The 20,107-nt window shown below is 37.0% G+C and overlaps 1 protein-coding gene across 1 annotated transcript in view; it reads right to left on the reverse strand.

Moving 5' to 3' along the window:
• The window catches only part of MGAM2 (maltase-glucoamylase 2 (putative)), a 94,038-nt gene that overhangs the window by 66,002 nt on the left and 7,929 nt on the right, over nucleotides 1-20,107 (reverse strand). Inside the window, exons 3-12 of the mRNA XM_082691721.1 lie at nucleotides 18,734-18,813; nucleotides 10,614-10,737; nucleotides 10,387-10,496; nucleotides 9,904-10,058; nucleotides 8,902-9,073; nucleotides 6,086-6,185; nucleotides 3,525-3,637; nucleotides 3,280-3,405; nucleotides 820-951; nucleotides 630-728 (exon numbers count right to left, since the gene is read on the reverse strand). Of these exons, the coding sequence (XP_082547847.1) occupies nucleotides 630-728; nucleotides 820-951; nucleotides 3,280-3,405; nucleotides 3,525-3,637; nucleotides 6,086-6,185; nucleotides 8,902-9,073; nucleotides 9,904-10,058; nucleotides 10,387-10,496; nucleotides 10,614-10,737; nucleotides 18,734-18,813 (1,211 nt within the window). The remainder of the gene's footprint in view (nucleotides 1-629; nucleotides 729-819; nucleotides 952-3,279; nucleotides 3,406-3,524; nucleotides 3,638-6,085; nucleotides 6,186-8,901; nucleotides 9,074-9,903; nucleotides 10,059-10,386; nucleotides 10,497-10,613; nucleotides 10,738-18,733; nucleotides 18,814-20,107) is intronic.

Consider the following 20,107-nt stretch of genomic DNA (forward strand, 5'->3'; position numbering starts at 1 on the left):
TCTGGAAATTAGGCTTCTAATCAGCCTACTCCAATGCCTGCAGAAAGGCTGGGCTCTATAAATCTCATTTAAAATAAAACTACATTAGCTGAGACAGGTTTCACATTAGACTATGAGCCTCCTGTTACACTATTGTAGCCAAACATATTGTCTTGGGAAAGAGAGAAATTGAGAGGCAGGTGGACTTGAAGAATAAATGAATTTTTTTTTTCTTATGCTACATTGCTTCTCAAATATCTATAGTCCAAAGGTCAGGGGCTAGCTTTTTAGAGACTAGACATTAATTTTTCCCACCACAAAAAAAGAAATGATAATCATGTGATATGGCAGAAGTGCTCTCGCCACAATGACAACCATATTGCCATATACAAATGTATCAAATTAACATGCTGTACACTTTAAATTTACACAATGCCATATGTCAAATATATTTCAATTTGTTAAAAAATCCTTCAGAATTTTAATCATTTTATTATTACATCTACCATTTTAAAAATAATAATAAAAGAAGCCTCTAAAACCATGAAATCAATAATAATGTTACTACAACATACCTTCTACTTACCTTCTTAACGAAAGTACAGACTTCCCCAAATGACTGTCACTTATTGATTCCCTTGCAAAATTACCTGCCCAACGACAAAGCCATTGTCCCCCAAGATCCATACTCTCTTGTGGCTTCCATTCATATAGGGCTGGTAGTCAGAGTTATTTAAGATGCCAGGATTCTAATAATAAATATGATAACAAATATCACTTTTATCCCTTTCTTTTGTACTTCGAAAGGGAAAGTGAGGCAACAGACTTGTTTGAACATACCATAATGATTACATATTTCAGTCCTTGCTTATGTAAGTCATTGATAAAATTTGAGAGATTAGGGAAAGCCTTTTCATCAGTAGTAAAATCCTTATTTCCATCCATGTAGTCTATGTCAGAGTACTGGACATCCTGAAAGATAGTGACAGACAGTTAGAACCTAGGAAATATCACCGTGCTAACTGAAGGTATCATTGCTCTGGTTCTTGCTCACTAAAACTGAAGCCATATTTCTTTCTTTCCTCCCTCTCCTTCCTTCCTCTTTCCTTCTTTTCTTAAGATTCTATTCATTTGGGGGGGGGAGGAGGAGAGAGAGAGATGATCAGGGGGAGGAGCAGAGGGAGAAACTGAGGCTGACACAGGGATTGATCCCAGGACCCTGAGATCAGGACTTGAGCCAAAGGCAGAAGCTTAACTGCCGGAGACACCCAGGTGCCCCTGAAGTCATATTTCATAATGGTCCTTGAACTTCCAGGACTTGGCTACCTCTTAGAATAAGCCCCTTCTGAAAGCTTCAGGCACTCTTAGGTTGCAGCTTTATGTCTTTATCCTGACAGATGCATGTCATGAAGTACTTGAAGGAAGTTGAGGATAGGGACTGTGTCTTGTTCATCCCTGCAACATGAGAGCTTGGATGCTGGACATAAAACAGGTGCTCTTTAAATGTCTGTTTGGATGAGTATATGAGTAATGATGTAACCATGTGCTAGCTTGGACCCTAAACATTAAGCTAGAATATATCATAAGAGGAGAAAACAGTCTTCTTGCTCTATAGAACTGCTAGAATAATAACTCACAAAGATAAACGACAGAGGGGCAGGGCTTTAATTCACCAAAGTCTCATACATAGATTATTTTAGTGTTTGCATACCAATCTGTGAGGAGCAGGGGTCATTCTTGGTGAGAAGACTGACATGTGAAGGGGTTGAGTGACATTTCCCAAGGTCGTACGCATGGGTGGGTGGGGTCGACTGGGGCTTTTGGGATATGATCTTTGAGTCCAGCTGCTCTTTTTTTCCCAAACTGCCACAACTTCAAGGACATCTGAAGGTCTTCAAAGAAAGTGTTCCTCATGTGTTTGAGAAGCTTCCAGACCGGCAGGAAAATGTGGCTCGTGGCCTCTTGCCAATGCAGCACACCTGTTCTAACACTAAGCAGTCAGTACTCAGGTGCCTCCACTCCCACATGGTGGGAAAGAACCAGTCCGTGGAAGGAAAGCTCTTTTGTTCATGAATCAGCAGCACCTCAGGAAAGCCCTTTGCACCAGAGGTACAGGGATAGATTGCAATAAATACCACAAGTCACCGGAAGAGCTATTTTTGAATCCTGGTCCTGCCATTTGGCTAGTTCTAATGACCTTAGAGAAGTTATCAACTATGCAGTGGTATTTACAAAATACCAATAAATGATGTTTAACCATGATTGTGAAAGCACCTTGTAAAATAATAACCATGTGGCAAACTTTGGCCTGATTCCTCCCGGAATTAAGTGCTTGTGGGTATTGATTTGGGAGCATTTAAATAAAACACATGATCAATTTCCTCTTAATAGCGAAACACCACAGCAGGTATGTTTTCTCCCAGGAAAAAATCATCTCCCTACCTGCTCTTTTTAGCTGCCCTGAGAAGGCATTGTTAAACCCCAAGATCAGGCCAAAGTCATTTCCACCTGCACCTTCTTCCTTCACATGCTAAACAAATAAATGTTTGCAACACAGTTCCCAAGATCTAGCCCCAAATAAACTGTTCTCATAACTTCATTAAAGGCATTCCACACCTCCTGGAGGAATTGATCAAGTACTCTATACTTAATAATTATCTATTTACTAGTGGACATTGAACATCATAAATACTTGGCAGCCACTGAGCTTTCAAAATTATAGTCTACCAGATCTGGAAGGAGTGTTTAAGGTTGCTATGAGAAACTCACTTCCTGTGATTCATTTTTACAGTCGTCAGCTCTTGTTAACTGTATCACCCTAGGTGATGCTTTCTTCCATAAAATAACAACGAATTTGGATGGAGCTCATCCTCTGTACTGCCTGCATTCCATGCCTAGTGTAAGGAATTCCTCACTACCAGTCCACCAATGGACTGGTAGAATATAATGGACTGGACAATATAAAACATTCTCATTTTATAAAAGGGGAATTAAGTCTCAGAGATGCTAAATAACTAGCCTAACACTGACAGAGGTAAAGCTAAAGCTTTGCAAAGAAGTAAAGCCAAACTTCAAGACCATATGCATCCGACCCCATAAACTGCTGTTTCTATGATGACACAGGTAATCAGCATGCAAATCTCTGACCCTAAGTGTGCCTGTTTGTCTGTCTGTCTACATATGTATGTACATATCTATCTATCTATCCACCTCTCTGTATTTCTTCCTAATACATTGAATCAGATGCAAAAACTAAAAGAAAGTGGTGCTTTACACATGTTAAGAGAAGTTCCAACTTACATAAGGGATCTGAGCTACACGATTTCGATCCACAACCTTCTTCAACCCATTGATGCCACCATAGTTCCTGCGACTAAGCTGGAACCCAAGACTCCAGTAGGGAGGCATGAATGGTCGTCCAATGAGCTGAAACAATAAATATAAACATATCTAAGCATTTAAAAACTACTGTTTTGAGCACCATGTCTGATACAGAAAACACTGTTTCCATTTCCATTTATAACTCTCCAAGCCAAAGCCCATACCTCCAGATACTCCTGAACCACTTGTTCTGGAGTATTTCCCAGGAATATGTAAAAGTCAAGGATGCCCCCAATTGTGCGGTAAGTGATCGCAGGAGCAGGCTGCAGGGTGACCTCTGAAAGGATTAAAATGAGAGTTATAAGAATTTTGTGGTTGCAAATATGCTTTTCTCTGGAATATTAACACCTGAGTTATCCAAAACAATCCCAAGAGAATGAAAATCATGTTTCTTTCTTTTATTTTAATTTTTTATTTCTTTTCAGCATAACAGTATTGTTTTTTTTTAATTTTTTAATTTTTTCAGCGTAACAGTATTCATTATTTTTGCACCACACCCAGTGCTCCATGCAGTCCGTGCCCTCTCCAATACGCATCACCTGGTTCCCCCATCCTCCCACCCCCCGCCCCTTCAAAATCCTCAGATTGTTTTTCAGAGTCCATAGTCTCTCATGGTTCACCTCCCCTTCCAATTTCCCTCAACTCCTTTCTCCTCTCCATCTCTCCTTGTCCTCCATGCTATTTGTTATGCTCCACAAATAAGTGAAACCATATGATAATTGACTCTCTCTGCTTGACTTATTTCACTTAGCATAATCCCTTCCAGTCCCATCCATGTTGATACAAAAGTTGGGTACTCATCCTTTTTGATGGAGGCATAATACTCCACAGTGTAAATGGACCACATCTTCCTTATCCATTCGTCTGTTGAAGGGCATTTTGGTTCTTTCCACAGTTTGGCGACCATGGCCATTGCTACTATAAACATTGGGGTACAGATGGCCCTTCTTTTCACTACATCTGTATCTTTGGGGTAAATACCCATGTTTCTTTTTTTTATGGATTACTGAAATTTATCATAATATTAAGTGAGTAAAACACAAATGAAGAATTGATTTTTTAAGAGAAAGCAGAACCAGTTCTATTTTTTGTTATAATTTTTTTTTTTACTTAAATTCAATTAAGAACAAATTCTATTTTAATCTGGCTGTATTACAATACAAATGCTGGAATTTGTGAGTGATTTAATATAATGAAAAGTTTTAAAAACTTTATAGATGAGTTTCACTCACCAATAAATAAATAAATAAATACAAGCCCTTATTAAGGTACTATTAGTCCAGAAGCTTGAGGGAGGAGATTCTGGAGTAGGGAAAGGATGAACCATGAGAAACAACTTATAGAACACAGTGTCGTTGCTTAGACAGACAACCTGCTTTATGTGTTGAAATCTACAGGTATCTTTGGGACCTGTCAATGCATCTTATTATGTACAGAATATTATTGAAAATACTGCATCAGAAGAGAACCCCAAAGAAGTTTTCAATTTGGGGACTTCATCAAGATCAAAAGCTTCTGCACAGCAAAGGAAACAGTCAAAAAAACAAAGAGGCAACCCATGGAATGGGAGAAGATATTTGTAAATTACACTATAGACAAAAGGCTGATATCCAAGATCTATAAAGAACTCCTCAAACTCAACACACACAAAACAGATAACCATGTCAAAAAATGGGCAGAAGACTTGAACAGACACTTCTCCAATGAAGACATACAAATGGCTATCAGACACATGAAAAAATGTTCATCATCACTAGCCATCAGGGAGATTCAAATTAAAACTACATTGAGATATCACCTTACACCAGCTAGAATGGCCAAAATTAGCAAGAGAGGAAACAACATGTGTTGGAGAGGATGTGGAGAAAGAGGAACACTTTTACACTGTTGTTGGGAATGCAAGTTGGTGCAGCCGCTCTGGAAAACAGTGTGGAGATTCCTTAAGAAATTAAAACTAGAGCTGCCCTATGACCCTGCAATTGCACTACTGGGTATTTATCTCAAAGACACTGATGTAGTGAAAAGAAGGGCCATCCATACCCCAATGTTCATAGCAGCAATGGCCACAGTCGCCAAACTGTGCAAAGAACCAAGATGCTCTTCAATGGACAAATGGATAAAGAAGGTATGGTCCATATATACTATGTAGTATTATGCCTCCATCAGAAAGGATGAATACCCAACTTCTGTAGCAACATGGACAGGACTGGAAGAGATTATGCTGAGTGAAATAAGTCAAGTAGAGAGATTAAACTATCATATGGTTTTGCTTATTTGTAGAGCATAAAGAATAGCATGGAGGACATAGGGAGATGGAGAGGAGAAAGGAGTTGGGAGAAATTGGAGAGGGAGATGAGCCATGAGAGACTGTGGACTCTGAGAAACAAACTGAGGGTTTTGGAGGGGTGAGGGGTGGGAGGTTGGGTAAGCTTGGTGGTGGGTATTACAGAGGGCATGTATTGCATGGAGCACTGGGTGTGGTGCATAAACAATGAATTCTCGAACACTGAAAAGAAATTTTAAAAATAAATAAAAAATTTAAAAAAAGAAACAACTTTCAGCATAAGCTGAATTTATAACAGTTTACGCTACTTTGGGGTTTCTATACAGAAGTATAGTAGGTTAAATACACATTCTGTTAAACAGTGATCTTGCCATAAAAGTCATTTTTATAAAAGCCACATCCCAAAACGTATTCCTGTTGAGATAAAAAGATGCCTCCTACCCATGGCATTACTGTTCAACAGAAACACCCCAAAAGAGAAGCCGCTGGTGTCTTCAAGGCACAGGAAGAATGTATGAGCTCCATACAGATTAATCATTCCCTGTCAAGAAAGACGATAACAAACAATAGTAGTACATGTTAAAAATGGTTTTCTTTACCCTAAAATAAAATCAGAAGCGTATAACATGTACTTGGTCAAGACTTGACATAGTTCAGTATTCTATCAAAATGGTATTGAAATGGTAACATCAACTAATATATGAAATAAAATACATACCATGGAATATGATTAGTAATAATAAGAGATGAAAAACTGATCCATGCTACAACATGTATAAATCTCATAAATGAGATGCTAAGTGAAAGAAACAGACACAAAGGAAACCATATATTGCATGATTCCATTTATAGGAAATCTCCAGAGAAGTTGAATCTATACAGACAGAAATAGATTAGTGATGTCCTGGGACTCAAGTGGGTACTGGGGTGGGAATGGGGATTATGTCTATAAAGGTATGAGGGATCCTAGTGGGGTGATGAAAACCTTCTAAAACTGGATTACAGTGATAGCTGCACAACTCAGGAATGTACTAAGCAATCACTGAACTGTCCCCTTAAAACAGGCGAGTTTTATAGTATATAAGTTATATCTCGGTCAAGTTACTTTTAAAAGTTTGGAAAATATCTGCAAAGACATAACATGTTAGCAGAAGATGATGTCATTATGAGAAATTTTGTATCTCTTTATGTCTAACCGTATTTTCTAATTTTTCTATAATTAATATGTAAGACTTCAGTAGTAAATAAGTTTAAAATTTTTTAAAAGATACTGAACCTGTCACAGGGCCATGATGAGCACTGATATAGAAAGAGATAATGTGTATTACTATGAGTGAAAAAAAGATAGAGAAAGGAGGGGGGGAAGAAAGGGAGGAAGGAAAAAGGAGAGAGTGGGAGGGAAGGAAATGCAGGCAGGGAGAGAGGGAGGAAGGAAGGAAGAAGACGCCTCTCTAATCTGTGACTACATAACTCAAGGATTTGTCAGCTCTAGAAAGCCAAGCTTAGTACGATGGTTAGGGTTCCATGTTTGTCAGGGGCCTTGAGCAAGCACTTTAGTGAATGTGCTGATATTGCTTTACTCTGCTTGGTTCAGTAAGTGTGTTCCCCTCATTGCCTCCGATCCTGGTGGGTGGGCCCCTTAATGTGCTACTTGATCTGTTCATCTTCCAAGGAATACGAATTCCAAAACCTCAGTCCCATCCCTCCCTTGCAAGGTACATCAAACCTGCATCTTTAGCTCAGGTTTGGGAAACATCATCAGCGCAATAGAGGCTTTCAGACCTGCTCTACAAAGCAATGCTACTCAAAGTGTTATCCATGGACTGGTACCTCCCCACACCTTTTGCTGTAAATCAGCAAGGAAAGTACAAAAACAAACCAACAAAAAAAACAAAACAAAACTAAACTAAACCAAGAGAAAGAGTTCAGAAACTTTTATACCATTTTTTTAAAAGATGTATTTATTTATTTATTTGACAGAGAGAGATCACAAGTAGGCAGAGAGGCAGGCAGAGAGAGAGAGGAAGGGAAGCAGGCTCCCTGCTGAGCAGAGAGACCATGTGGGACTCAATCCCAGGATCCTGAGATCATGACCCAAGCTGAAGGCAGTGGCTTAACCCACTGAGCCACACAGGCGCCCCTTTTATAGCAATTTAAAAGTAATTTTATATCTCTTCATTCTAAAACTTGAGTTTATATTTTATATGTCTTTGAGTAATTTTATTTCATTTCCCCATGATTAAAAAGAAAAAGAGAGAGAGAGAGAAAGGAACTAATCCTTCACTATAGATAAGTTGAAAGGCACTGCTCTAGACCAGCTCTTTACCCACCATAATGCACATGTGGTTCACTTGTAGATCTTATTAAAGTGCAGATTCTGGTTCAGAAGGTCTGGGCTCTGACCTGAGATTCTGCATTTCTAAAAACCTCCCAAGTAGTGCCAGGACTGCTGTCTCCAGAACATACTTCAACTAGCAGAGACCTAGAATAATACTGAAGAGGATTTTTTTTTTTTCTTTTAGTCCACTAAGTTCTACTGGGAGTAGTTCCGGCTGATGCTCTTGCTTAGATATTACCCAATTATTAAAGACAAACATAGTTATTTTGCAGAAGGATTTTCTAATATACATTAGGCCACCATATAGTCATTGAATTATATTTTCCTTTAAAAGTGGGATGTTTTTAAAAATTGATACATTACTGATGAATCACTGACCTCTACCTCTGAAACTAATAATAATATAATTAACATATATGTTAATTATATTATGTTATATTATTATATTATATATTACATTATATTGTATTATATATTATATTATGTTAATTAACATAACATATAATTAACATTATATGTTATTTAGTTGAATTTTTTAAAAAAGGTCTCATCATGAGGAAAAAATGTACCTAGTGTGGTGACAAATGTTAACTAGACTTATTGTGGTGATTATTCGCAATATAACAAATATCGAATCATGATGCTGTACACCTGAAACTAATAAAATGTTGTATGTCAGCAATACCTCAGTAAGAAATAATAATAATAAAAAAAACAAAACTAAACCAAAAAAATTGATATGTTACTAATTGTGAGTTTATAAACCTCAAGAACAAGTATCATCCAGCACAAATGGATCTAACTTGACAAAATAAGATACAGATAGAACTCTGTAGGTTGCCTGACTCTAGGTCACTCTCTGGAAAGGAGAGAAGGGATTCCTTACCATGAGCCATAGGTAGGAGGAAGGGAAGCTCACCTTGGTGGGTGCGGCATCGCGAGTGAAGATGGGCCAGGTCTTCCAGGTCATGTTGTGGCGGTACTCCTGGTGCACATGCTCCCCCAGCCCATACACAGCAGTGCTGGGCAGTCGGAAGGACAGCTGCAGGTACTGCTGGGCGAACTGCAGGGGCCCGATGCTCGTGTCCAATCTGGGCCATGGGGCAAGAGTGGGAGTCACCAAAGAGCTCTCTCTGCCAGGACCTCACCCGCTGCTCTCCCTGTTCACTTTGAAAACAGTTGTTTCAGGTGTTCTCAACCACATTCGTACTACCTTGGACGGCTTTCTAGGGTGTCTCTGATGCTTTCATTCTAGAGGAGATGTGATACCAGAAACGCAAGTTGGATGGCTGGGGCAAGAGAGCAGATGGGACCTCACATTTGCTGGGCAACTACTTTATCCCATGACCTGCTCTGGATGCTTCATGAATACAGCTTCGTTTACAGAGCAACACTGGATATTCTCATTCCCTTTCTATAGATGTGGAAACTGAGGCTGGTGTGAGATGCTTTGCCTCACATCCCAAAGCTGACCGGTGACTTGCTGGTGCCAGAACTTGAATACAGATTTTATTCACATTAATCCCTATACTTCTCCTATACAATTTATGTTTCAATCCCAGGCTGTTGTTAGGTTATTCATGGCAAGTTTCTCACGGAATAAAAACTTGGAATGATAAACAATGAAGCTGAGTTCCAAAGTGAATGGTAATCCAAAATAATAAAATTTCCTGTTTCATAATAGACATTAACTGCAAGTGCATTTATCTAACTTAACATACTAGCATATTATTTAGTATGCTGTCCTCCATAATCATGACAAATTAACAAGTGTTAATGATTTACAGTAAAAACATTACATTTTTCTGAGGTCCAAACATTTTCCCAGGTCATACTTATCTCACCATCCACCCTCACTAAGTCAGATTGAATAATTGAGACTGTATATTCAAAAATACACAAAGAGTGTTGAAAAGCTCACAAGACTCTTTTGTTGCTTGTCCTCATTATTTTGAAGCTGAAGGGCTTATCAATGACCTCTACATAATAGTTCAAATTGGAGGTCTTGGTGGTCCTATCAGACAGGTTAATAATTTCAGAGGGAACTTCATAGCGTCTGTTGTTGATATCATTGATCTGTCAGAAGAAAAAGAGAAAGACCAACTCCAGATGAAACCACATCGTTGTAGAGCTAGAAAGGATCCTCACTCTCAGCCCCCAGTGGAAATAGCTTCTAATTCTTAATCCTGTGTTTCTTGAGTTGTGAGACAAAAATCACCCAATCACGTGTCCTCCACAAAATACGAAACAGCCCACACATCCCATTGGGAGATTCCTGCCGAGGGGAACAAAAGCAACTTTTGCCTCTACACCTCTATGCAGTGCCTCAAGGAGAAGGATCTGAACCCAGTGTAGGGACACCGCTTTCCTCAGAGATGTATTCAGTGGTAACTACCAAACCAACCTTAAAGTGAAAACGATTGGATGTCTGATACTCAGCTGTGAAGCCAGCCTCCTTGACATCATATCCAAACAGAGATGGGAATGACAACTTTTCCAACTGGGCTGTAAACCCTAGAGATGGGGGGAGGAAAACGGAGAGGGGGAGGAAGCTTTTAGACTTTATTTTGCAGTTAGTGTATCTGAATCATACAGAATGATTCCCTGGGACCTCATCAAGGTGATGCTCACCTGTCTTTGTATCATTCTGTCTACTGATGATGTGATAGCCCCAGTTCCTGGGGAAGAAGCACCAGGGGACATTAATATCTGGCACAGGTTTCCAGCAGCACTTATGTTGCTGGCTGCAGACATTCTGTAACAATGGCACCGAGTGAGCATGATATAAAATGAAGGAAAGAAAGTTCCATCTATTTATTTATAACCAATTTTATTCCAAGAAGAATTTAAGATAGGTCCCATTTACATGCAAACATTTATTTCTTCTTCTTTTATTCTCACATTTGCCCAGCCATCCAATATGCATTTATTACCTAGCCGACATGAAGCTAATAACACATATAAATAAGACGCAGTTCTTGTCTTTGGCAAACTTCCATTACAGTCTAGTAGTACATGCAATTTCAGTATGACAGGAGTACTCGGACAGAGAGTGCCCAAGGGCTAAAGAAACACACACGCCAGTCAGGGTACACAGCCTAGAAGACTGCAAGCAAAGTGAAGAAGGCTTCCAGTAGGTGAAAAGCAAGCCCACTCCTAGTGCACTGGGAGGGATTAAATAAGGGAACAAGAGACCAGTATTCCAAGCAGAGAAAGCAGCAATGCATGATAGATTCATAAAACCACAAGTTTATTGTGCCAAGAACACTGAGTAAGAGAAACACACTGGAGGGACACAATATTTATACCACGAGTAAGCTGGATGTCGGACCAACCAGTTTAGACTTTCTCATAAGGAAGGGTCATGGAAATGACTAATATACTGTTAGTCATTTCCACATGTGGATTATTTTTACTTTGTTTTGTGGATTATTTTTACATATATATATATATATGTATATATATATATATATATATATATATACATATATATATATACTGTATATATATAAAGTAAGAAAAGAAAAGAAAAGAAAAGGAATTAGGAATAAAGACAGAAAGAACTGGGACAGAGAGTAACATAAACAAATTCATGATGTCCACAAAGTAAAAATAATCCACATGTGGTTTGTCAGAGTGGTTTGATTATGGAGTTTTAAAATTATTATTTGGGGTGTCTGGGTGGCTCAGTCCGTTAAGCGTCTGCCTTCAGCTAAGGTCCTTGATCCCAAGGCCCCAAGTCCCACCTGGGGTCCCTGCTCAGAGAGCCTGCTTCTCTCTCTCCCTCTGCCACTCCCCCTGCTTATGCTTTCTCTATAAAACAAATAAATAAAAGCTTTAAAAATGATTACTTTTTGGTAAGATGTATTTTTATAGATCCTACAACTTTAATATTCACTTACATAAAAGTTGTTTGTTATAATGAAGAAATAAAATAGATAGCAAATTGAATCAAACTGTTGAAACAAACATAGGCATCCACTTCTCCACCCAACTAAATTTACATGAAGTGACAGAAGTATCATTAAGAAAAAAATACAAAACCAGGGGCACTTGGGTGGCTCAGTGGGTTAAAACCTCTGCCTTCAGCTCAGGTCATGATCCCAGAGTCCTGGGATCGAGCCCTGCATTGGGCTCTCTGCTCAGCGGGGAGCCTGCTTCCTCCTGTCTCTCTCTCTCTGCCTGCCTCGCTGCCTACTTGTGCTCTCTGTCAAATAAATAAATAAAATCTTTAAAAAAAATACAAAACCATTACAAAGCAGCCAGCTGTAATGCATTAGGGCAGAAATGGTATGAAATTACTGAAACACAAGAAGTAGACTTTATCAATTCTAGGGAAAAATATATTCATAACCTAGAACACAGGAGGAGGAAAAGAACTGCTCCAAGACAAGTCAATGTGGAGAAGTGGAAGAGAACCTGGGGCATAGCTTTGGATGATTAATTGGGAAGTTCCATGAACATTTAGCTACCCAATCCAACATTCCTTATAGTTATTGGTAGGCTCTGGATAACTGATGGGCATCACGAAGTATTTGTTCAGAAACTTAAGGAAATTAGGAAAGATGCTGGGAACCAGAAAACATGGCAATGCACCAGTTAATAAGCCAGGCCCCTCACCCCCAGACAAGTACCACATTCTCTCCAGGAGTCCTTTCCTTCCCTCCTAAAGACTTAGTGCAAGCCAACAGCATAGGACAGGCGGTCATAGATAATTAAATACAAAGATGACAGCTAAGAACCACCAAACATGAGAGAAACCAACACTATGATAGACACCAAACTTAATAAACAGAAGAAACAAATTGTAGGAAACAGTTAATTGGAAAAAAATTACAAACCTTTTAAATAGATATAACTATTATCTTTAGAGAGAGGGACGTAACTATTGCTTCCATTAGAAGAAAAAAGCAACAAAGAATATTGAAAGTTAAGATCTGGAACAAAAAGATTTAAAATTCCATAATATTTTGACTAACAAAAAGGAAAGAGAACGATGTCAAGACAAGAAGAAATTTCCTTTTAAAATCACATTTAGGATTACCTCAGAACACAAGGACAAAGATATGGAAAGAGGAGAGAAAAGGTAGGCGAAGTGAACAGTGGGGCCAGACTAGAAGATTCCAAAAAGGGTGAAAAGAGGACACAGGTGAAGGAAGGGGGAATCAAAGAGGGAAAGTGACGTCAGACGTGATGAACAACTCAATCTACCACCCAAGTACTTAAAAAAGACCAAAATAGCCCCAGAAAAACTACATGACCCAGAAAAGACCATAATAGACCCAGAAAAACTACTTAATGAGCAAAAGCAGTAATTAATGAAAGAGAAAAGAATCAAGTGTCGAAAGTTATCAGTTTAAAACATGAAAGAAGCATCTCCTCTGTTCCAGGTATGCATCTAAGTTCATATGATACAGTGCAGCCGGCAAGCTTAATACGTGAGACAGACACCACCATTAATTAAATACATTGTTTCCACTACTAACTTGAAATGCCATTTTCCTGACAAGCTGAATTTCAGTGCACATATATGAGACTGTGAATATGCATTTTGGAACTTACTATTCTATAGGTATGGCATATGTGTCAATTCCTGCTATAATTCTACACGGATAATTATTACAGTGCAAGGATGTATTTTGATATTAGCTTGGCCGATCAATAAATCGAACAAATACTCTTTGAAAAGATCAAAGAAATATTAATACCTTAAGAAATCCTCTATTGACAAAAAGAGGGACAAACAAGATTAGAGACCAAAATGGTGAATGAAAACAGATATATAGAATTTTTTTTTTTTGAGAGAGGGAGAATGCAGTGCATGAATGGGACAGCAGGAGAGGGAGAGAGAAAATCTCAATTAGGCTCCATGCTGAGCATGTAGGGCTCCATCTCACGATCCTGAGATCATGACCTGAGTCAAAATCTAGAGTCTGAGACTCAACCAAGTGAGCCAGTCAAGTGCACCAGGTATATAGGATTTTTAACATAACTAAGGATTGTAAGAAAACTCTAAAAATATTTGTCAATGAATGTGAAACTATAATGTGAACCTTCAAATAGTAAAATATCAAATAATCAACTGAAATGACCAGTTGCCATGAGAAATTGTAAGTAACCGAAGATGCTTACCTTAAAAAAAAAAAAAGATACTTTGCAAAAAAAAAAAAAAAGATACTTTGCTGAGATGATTTGGGGAATAGAATATTCTCATATTATATATATTTTTCAGAACATAGAAAAAGATGGAAAATTTCTTGATTCATTTTATTAAACTTTAATAATTCTGGCAACCAACTAGACAAGGAAAAAATATATAAGCCAATTTCACTTAAAAAACATAGACGTTTTTATAAACGTTAAATAAAAGGTTAACAATTTGAATTCATTAGTGTATTAAAAGAATTCATGCATAATAGCTAAGTAAGGTTTATCAAGTATAAAACTAAAATGGTTCAAAATTAAGAAATACTTTAACATAATTTACAACATTGACCAAAGAAAATCCTAAGATCATCTCAACAGAAGCAAACTTTTTAAAATTTTTCAATTTATTTATTTTGAGAGAGAGAGAGCACATGCATGTGTGTGTATTGGGGGGGAGAGGGAAGAATCTCAAGCAGACTCTGTACTCTGCATGGCTGACATGGGGCTCCATCTCATGACCTGAGCCAAAGTCAAGAGCTAAATGCTTAACCAACTGAGCCACCTAGGTGCCCCAGAAGCAAACTATTTTTAAAATAAAATAATGTGGCAAATTCAAAGTTCCTAAATTCAAAAAGAAAATTACAAAATAATATATAGTATAATTTTTGTTAAAATAAAACAAAAAATGTATTAATATATGTGCATAATATATGCATATATGCAAAAACCTAGAAAAATCAAAAGAAAGATACACAACAAGGTATTGAGTTGACTCTGGGGAGGGGATTTGGAGGTAGAGAGAAAGCATTATGAATAAGGAAAGACCTTCCCACTTTACTTTGTACATAAGTATGTTTCAATCTTTTTCATTAAAAGAATTTATCCAGCATAAATTCTGTGATAAAAAACACAAAATATGTCACAAGGCTACTCATTTGGAAAAGTATAGCACCGACAAGTATTTCAGATGCTAACATCTGATGCAATTGCTTTGAAAGATGATAAAATGAATATAACTTAAATCAATCATGTCTATTATAAACAAAGCAATCACATTATAACCATAAAATAGTCTTAAATGTACTTATTAATTCTGCATAGATACAGCTGATATTCCTGCCTCATCCTCTCCAGATAAGAACAACAAAAAACGCTCAAGGGGCTCAGTGGAGAACGAGTTTGCAGTTTCTGGATAACTGATATTCCTCATTCTGAAGCAGATACCCAGTGGCTCTGCGACCTCTGAAACTGAGGCTGGTAAAGTCCAAAAGTTTAGTTTCACTGCCATAAATTCTTCCAGTCTGTAGACCTCAACAGAAAGCAGCAAGGTAAGAAATATAACACACTCTGGTAAATATGGTATTTTTTAGCGCAGTCTGCCATAACATCCCTGCTTTAATTTTAAGCCATCCCCAGTGTTGCAGACACAGAAGTTCAGACCTTTGATGTTGCTACATCTCCTTATTCTTTTCCATTTCCACTGCCACCACACAGGAACACAGACCCTCAAAAACGGCTGATTGGACGACAGTGGTTGATTCAGGACAAGTCTCCCTATCTCTATTTTTCCCCTAACACCACCTTTCCAAAGATTATTCTCCAGTTATCTTTTAAATAGACTTTTATGCTATTTTCCACTCAAATTATTAACTAGTAGAACTTGAGAATTGGTTAGAAATTATCTAACCAAACGTCCATTTGATATAAGGATTTTTTTCAGTAGTGCTTCTGAGAGATCTGTGAATGATGTGTAGTGAATTTTTTCAAAAATCCCAAAATTTCACCTTCATAGTTAATATTTTACTGAAGCGTTATTTCTTATGTTTGGTAAAAATCAATCTCCAGAAAGTTCCATTCTCTGAAACTTACTATATTTGCATATTTTCTTTTAGATAAAATATCTCAAACAATATTTAAAAATTAGAAGAAAAATTTACCCTTCATGTTAGAAGACAAAGAAAAAAATGCATATTGGGAAAAATTTAAATGGTCATTAGTTGCAGGTATCATTATTGTCTAAGAAAATCTAAAGTTCCTATAAACAAACTAGGATAATTAATAAAGAAATTTAAGATTATTTCTGGTTCCAAGATCAATATTCAAAAAACCTATTTTAAATCACTATGCCAATAACAACTTAAACAGGAAATTAAAATTCAAAAATATTTAAATAAAATCAAATAGCAAACAGAAAAAAATTTGAAAAAAACTTTAGATCTCTACACCAAAACCTTCAAAATTAAGTTTCAATAAATAAAGAAATATAGCATGATCATAGATTAGAATATTCACTCCTGTAAATATGGCAATGGTCACAAAATTATCTGTACATTTTATGTGAAGAGAATAAAATTTCTGGCATACATTTTTGAAGAAAATGAGTGATTCTAAAATGTATTTAGAAATCAAAAGCATCAGGGCACCTGGGTGGCTCAGTCTGTTAAGTGTATCCCTTCCGCTCAGGTCATGATCCCAGGGCCCTGGGATCTAGCCCCCACATCGGGCTCCCTGCTCAGCAGGGAGTCTGCTTCTCCTTCTCCCTCTGTTCCACTCCCCTGCTCATGCTCTCTCTCTCTCTCTCTCAAATAAAAGAGTAAACTCTTAAGAAAAAAAGAGGAAGGAAGGAATCTAAAGCATTAAGAATAGCTTAGGCAATCTTGAAGAAAAATAAGAACGATATGGAGGACTTACACAACCACATATGATGACCTTTTATAAAGATATACTAATTAAGGCAAAAGAGTAGACTAACAATGAAACAAAATAGATATTCCAGAAATAGGTCCTCACGGAGACATAAAATTTACAGTAAAGGTGCCACTACAATGTAGAAGAGAAAAGATAGTCATTTCAATAAGAGGTGATGGATCTATTAAAGAGTCAAGAAAAGAAATGTCCTGGACTTTTACCTGATACCATACACAAAAATCAATTCTAGCGTGCTTAAAAATCTAAATTTGAAAAATAAAGCAATGTTTTTACAGGAATATATAGGAATATATTTTTCTAACTTTGAAGTAGGCAATATTTTTAAATAGAATATAAAATGAATATTAAAACTCTGTAAGTGGATTTTGTTAAAATTAATAACTACTTTTCATCAAAAGTCATCATTGGGTTAAAAGTCAAATCACAGAATAAGAGAAGATACTTAAAAAAAGAGAAGATACTATCTATCTATAGATAGATAGATAGATAGATAGATAGATATCTGATAAAAGATTTGTATCCAGAATATATAAATGATTACCACAAAGCAATAAGAAAAATATGAACAGCCCAACAGAAAAAAAACTGGTTAAAAAATTAAAAGACACTTCACAAATGTGATTATTCATGTAGCCAAGAAGTAATGTGAAAAGCTGGTTAGCTTCTTTAGTCATGAGGGATGTACATGGCATAGGGAATGTAGTCAATGATATTGTGATATTGTTATACAGTAACAGATGGTAACTATACTTATCGGGGTGAGCATTGTGTAATGTATGGAAATGTTGAATCACCAGTTGTACACCTGAAACTAAAATAACATAGTGTCAACTATACCTCCATATGAAAATTTTTAAGTTAAAATTACATTAAAACAAACAAAGAAAAAGGAGAAAACACCAAGAGTAGGTTAGGATGCAGATAATTGCTCTTATATACTGCTACAGGGAGTGTAAATTGGTGCAAACACTTTGTAAAACTATTTTGCAATATCACTGAAAGATAAAGATGTATATATCCTATGAACTGGAAATTCCGTTCTTTTTTGTTTTTTTTCCAGTTGCCACTGCATTTTTAATTTAATTTTTGCAATGTTCCAAGATTTATTGTTTAGGTACCACACATTCTTATGTATTATTATTTGCCTAGAATATAACTGTATACTTAATAACTCAAGAAGAACTACAGAAACAATTTAGAAATGATAGGAAATTTCAGCTGGCCAATTATATAATTAATATGTTATGATGTAATATAACATAAATATATAAATATAAAATAAATAAATATAGAATAATCAGTAATTTAAAAAGCACCAGTTAGAAAACATTGTGTTTTTTTGTGTTTGGGTTTTTATTTGTTTGTTTGTTTTTTCAAGTTTTTATTTAAATTCTAGTTAGTTAACATAGAGGGTAAGATTGGTGCCAGGAATAAAATTTAGTGATCTGTTTAACCCCATTTTAGAAGTCTCTTGTTGTCACAAATCACAGGAGTTCTACAAGTGACTGACTGTCATCCAAATGTGCTTGATGGCCTCTGTTCGCAAGGAATACATGGTCTAGCCCACAGATATTTCACCTTCTCATGGCTAGCCTTGGAATCACACTTAGAACACATTTAGTAATGCTGGGAATCCCCCCTTCTTCAGACTCGAGACCCCATGAGCCAACATTCACTTAGTTCCTCCTCCTCGCTTTCCATTTACCCTCTCCTGCTTCCCCTGCTTCCACAGTGTTGCTGATTATTTTAATAAGGCAAGGAAGAAATGACTCCAAACAAATCAGGGGCCCTCCATCCCTTCCACCACCACCCCTGTCCTGCTTCATATATTTCATATATTCATTTCTTTTAAATAAAACCCAGAAGACCAATAGCAGGGAGCCCACTTTTCTGACCTCTGACACCACCTGGCCTGGAGCACAGTCTATCCTCTCTGACTCAGGGATCTCTGGGCATTCTGGAACAAATGCAGCCTCTGCATAGGAATTAAAGGAAAAAGTTGAACATTTATAGTGCAATCACAATACCAGGAAGGGTGCAGGGAAAGTTATAGACTTTCAGCCAATTCTCCAGTCAATGCTTACTAGTGGCCGGTATCTACATGTGCATACAAGTGCTGAACACATTTGCCTTTTGTTCAGTTGGTTTTTATTGAGATATCATTCACATGCCATAAAATTTTCGCCTTCTTAAAGTGTACAGTTGAATGGTTTTCAGTATTTCACAAAGTTGTGCAACCAAGCACCATTATCTAATTCCAGGACATTGTCATCAGCCCAAAAAGAAAGCAGGTACCCATGAGTGGTCACTCCTTACCCCCTTCTTCTCCCAGTCTCTTCAAACCCTAATCTGCTTTCTGTCCCTGTGGATTTGCCTAGTCTGAGTACTTCATATAAATGAAATTGTAAAGTATGTGGTCTTTGGTGTCTGGCTTCTCTCACTTGGCGTAACTATTCTCAAGGCTCACCCATGGCGCAGCATGTAATAAGTACTTCATTTCTTTTTTATGGATGAATCATACCCACAGTATGGATATCTAACCCTTTACAAAATTCCGTTCCAAAGTTCATGTACATTTGTGTTGTTTCCACTTCTTGACTATTGCACAGAATTCTACAATGAACATTCCTATACAGGTTTTTGCATGAACAGATGTTTGGAATTCTCTTGATTATAAATCTGGAAATATAATTGCTAAGTAATGTGGTTAACTCTATCTTTAAGTTTTTGAGGAACTGCCAGACTTGTTCCCAAAGGGACTTGCCCCATTTTACATCCCCACTAGCAGTACATGAGAGTTCCAATTGTTCCACATTTTCAACAATGGTCATTGTCTGTCTTCTTCATGATAGACATTTTAGTGGGTGTGAAGAATGTTTGATTTTGACTTGCATTTCCCAAAAACTGACACTGAACATCTTTTCATGACATATTGACCATTTATAGATCTTCTACGAAGAAATGTCTGTTCAAATCCTCAGCTCACTTTAAAAAACTAGATTATTTTTCTATTTTGTTTTGAATTGGAAGATTTCTTTATATATTCTGGATACAAGAATCAGATATATTCCTTGCAAATATGTTTTCCCATCCAGTAGGCTGTCTTTTCACTTCCTTGACAGTGTCCTTTAAAGCACAAAATTTTTTAAGTAAAATTTGCCTATCTTTTCTTTGGTTATTACACTTTGGGTGTTATATCTAAGACACTGTTGCCTAACCCAAGGTGAAAATATCTATAACTATGTTTTCTTCTTAGAATTTTATAGATT

This window comes from Mustela nivalis (genome assembly GCF_964662115.1).
Source record: "Mustela nivalis genome assembly, chromosome: 12".
Classification (NCBI taxonomy): Eukaryota; Metazoa; Chordata; class Mammalia; order Carnivora; family Mustelidae; genus Mustela; species Mustela nivalis.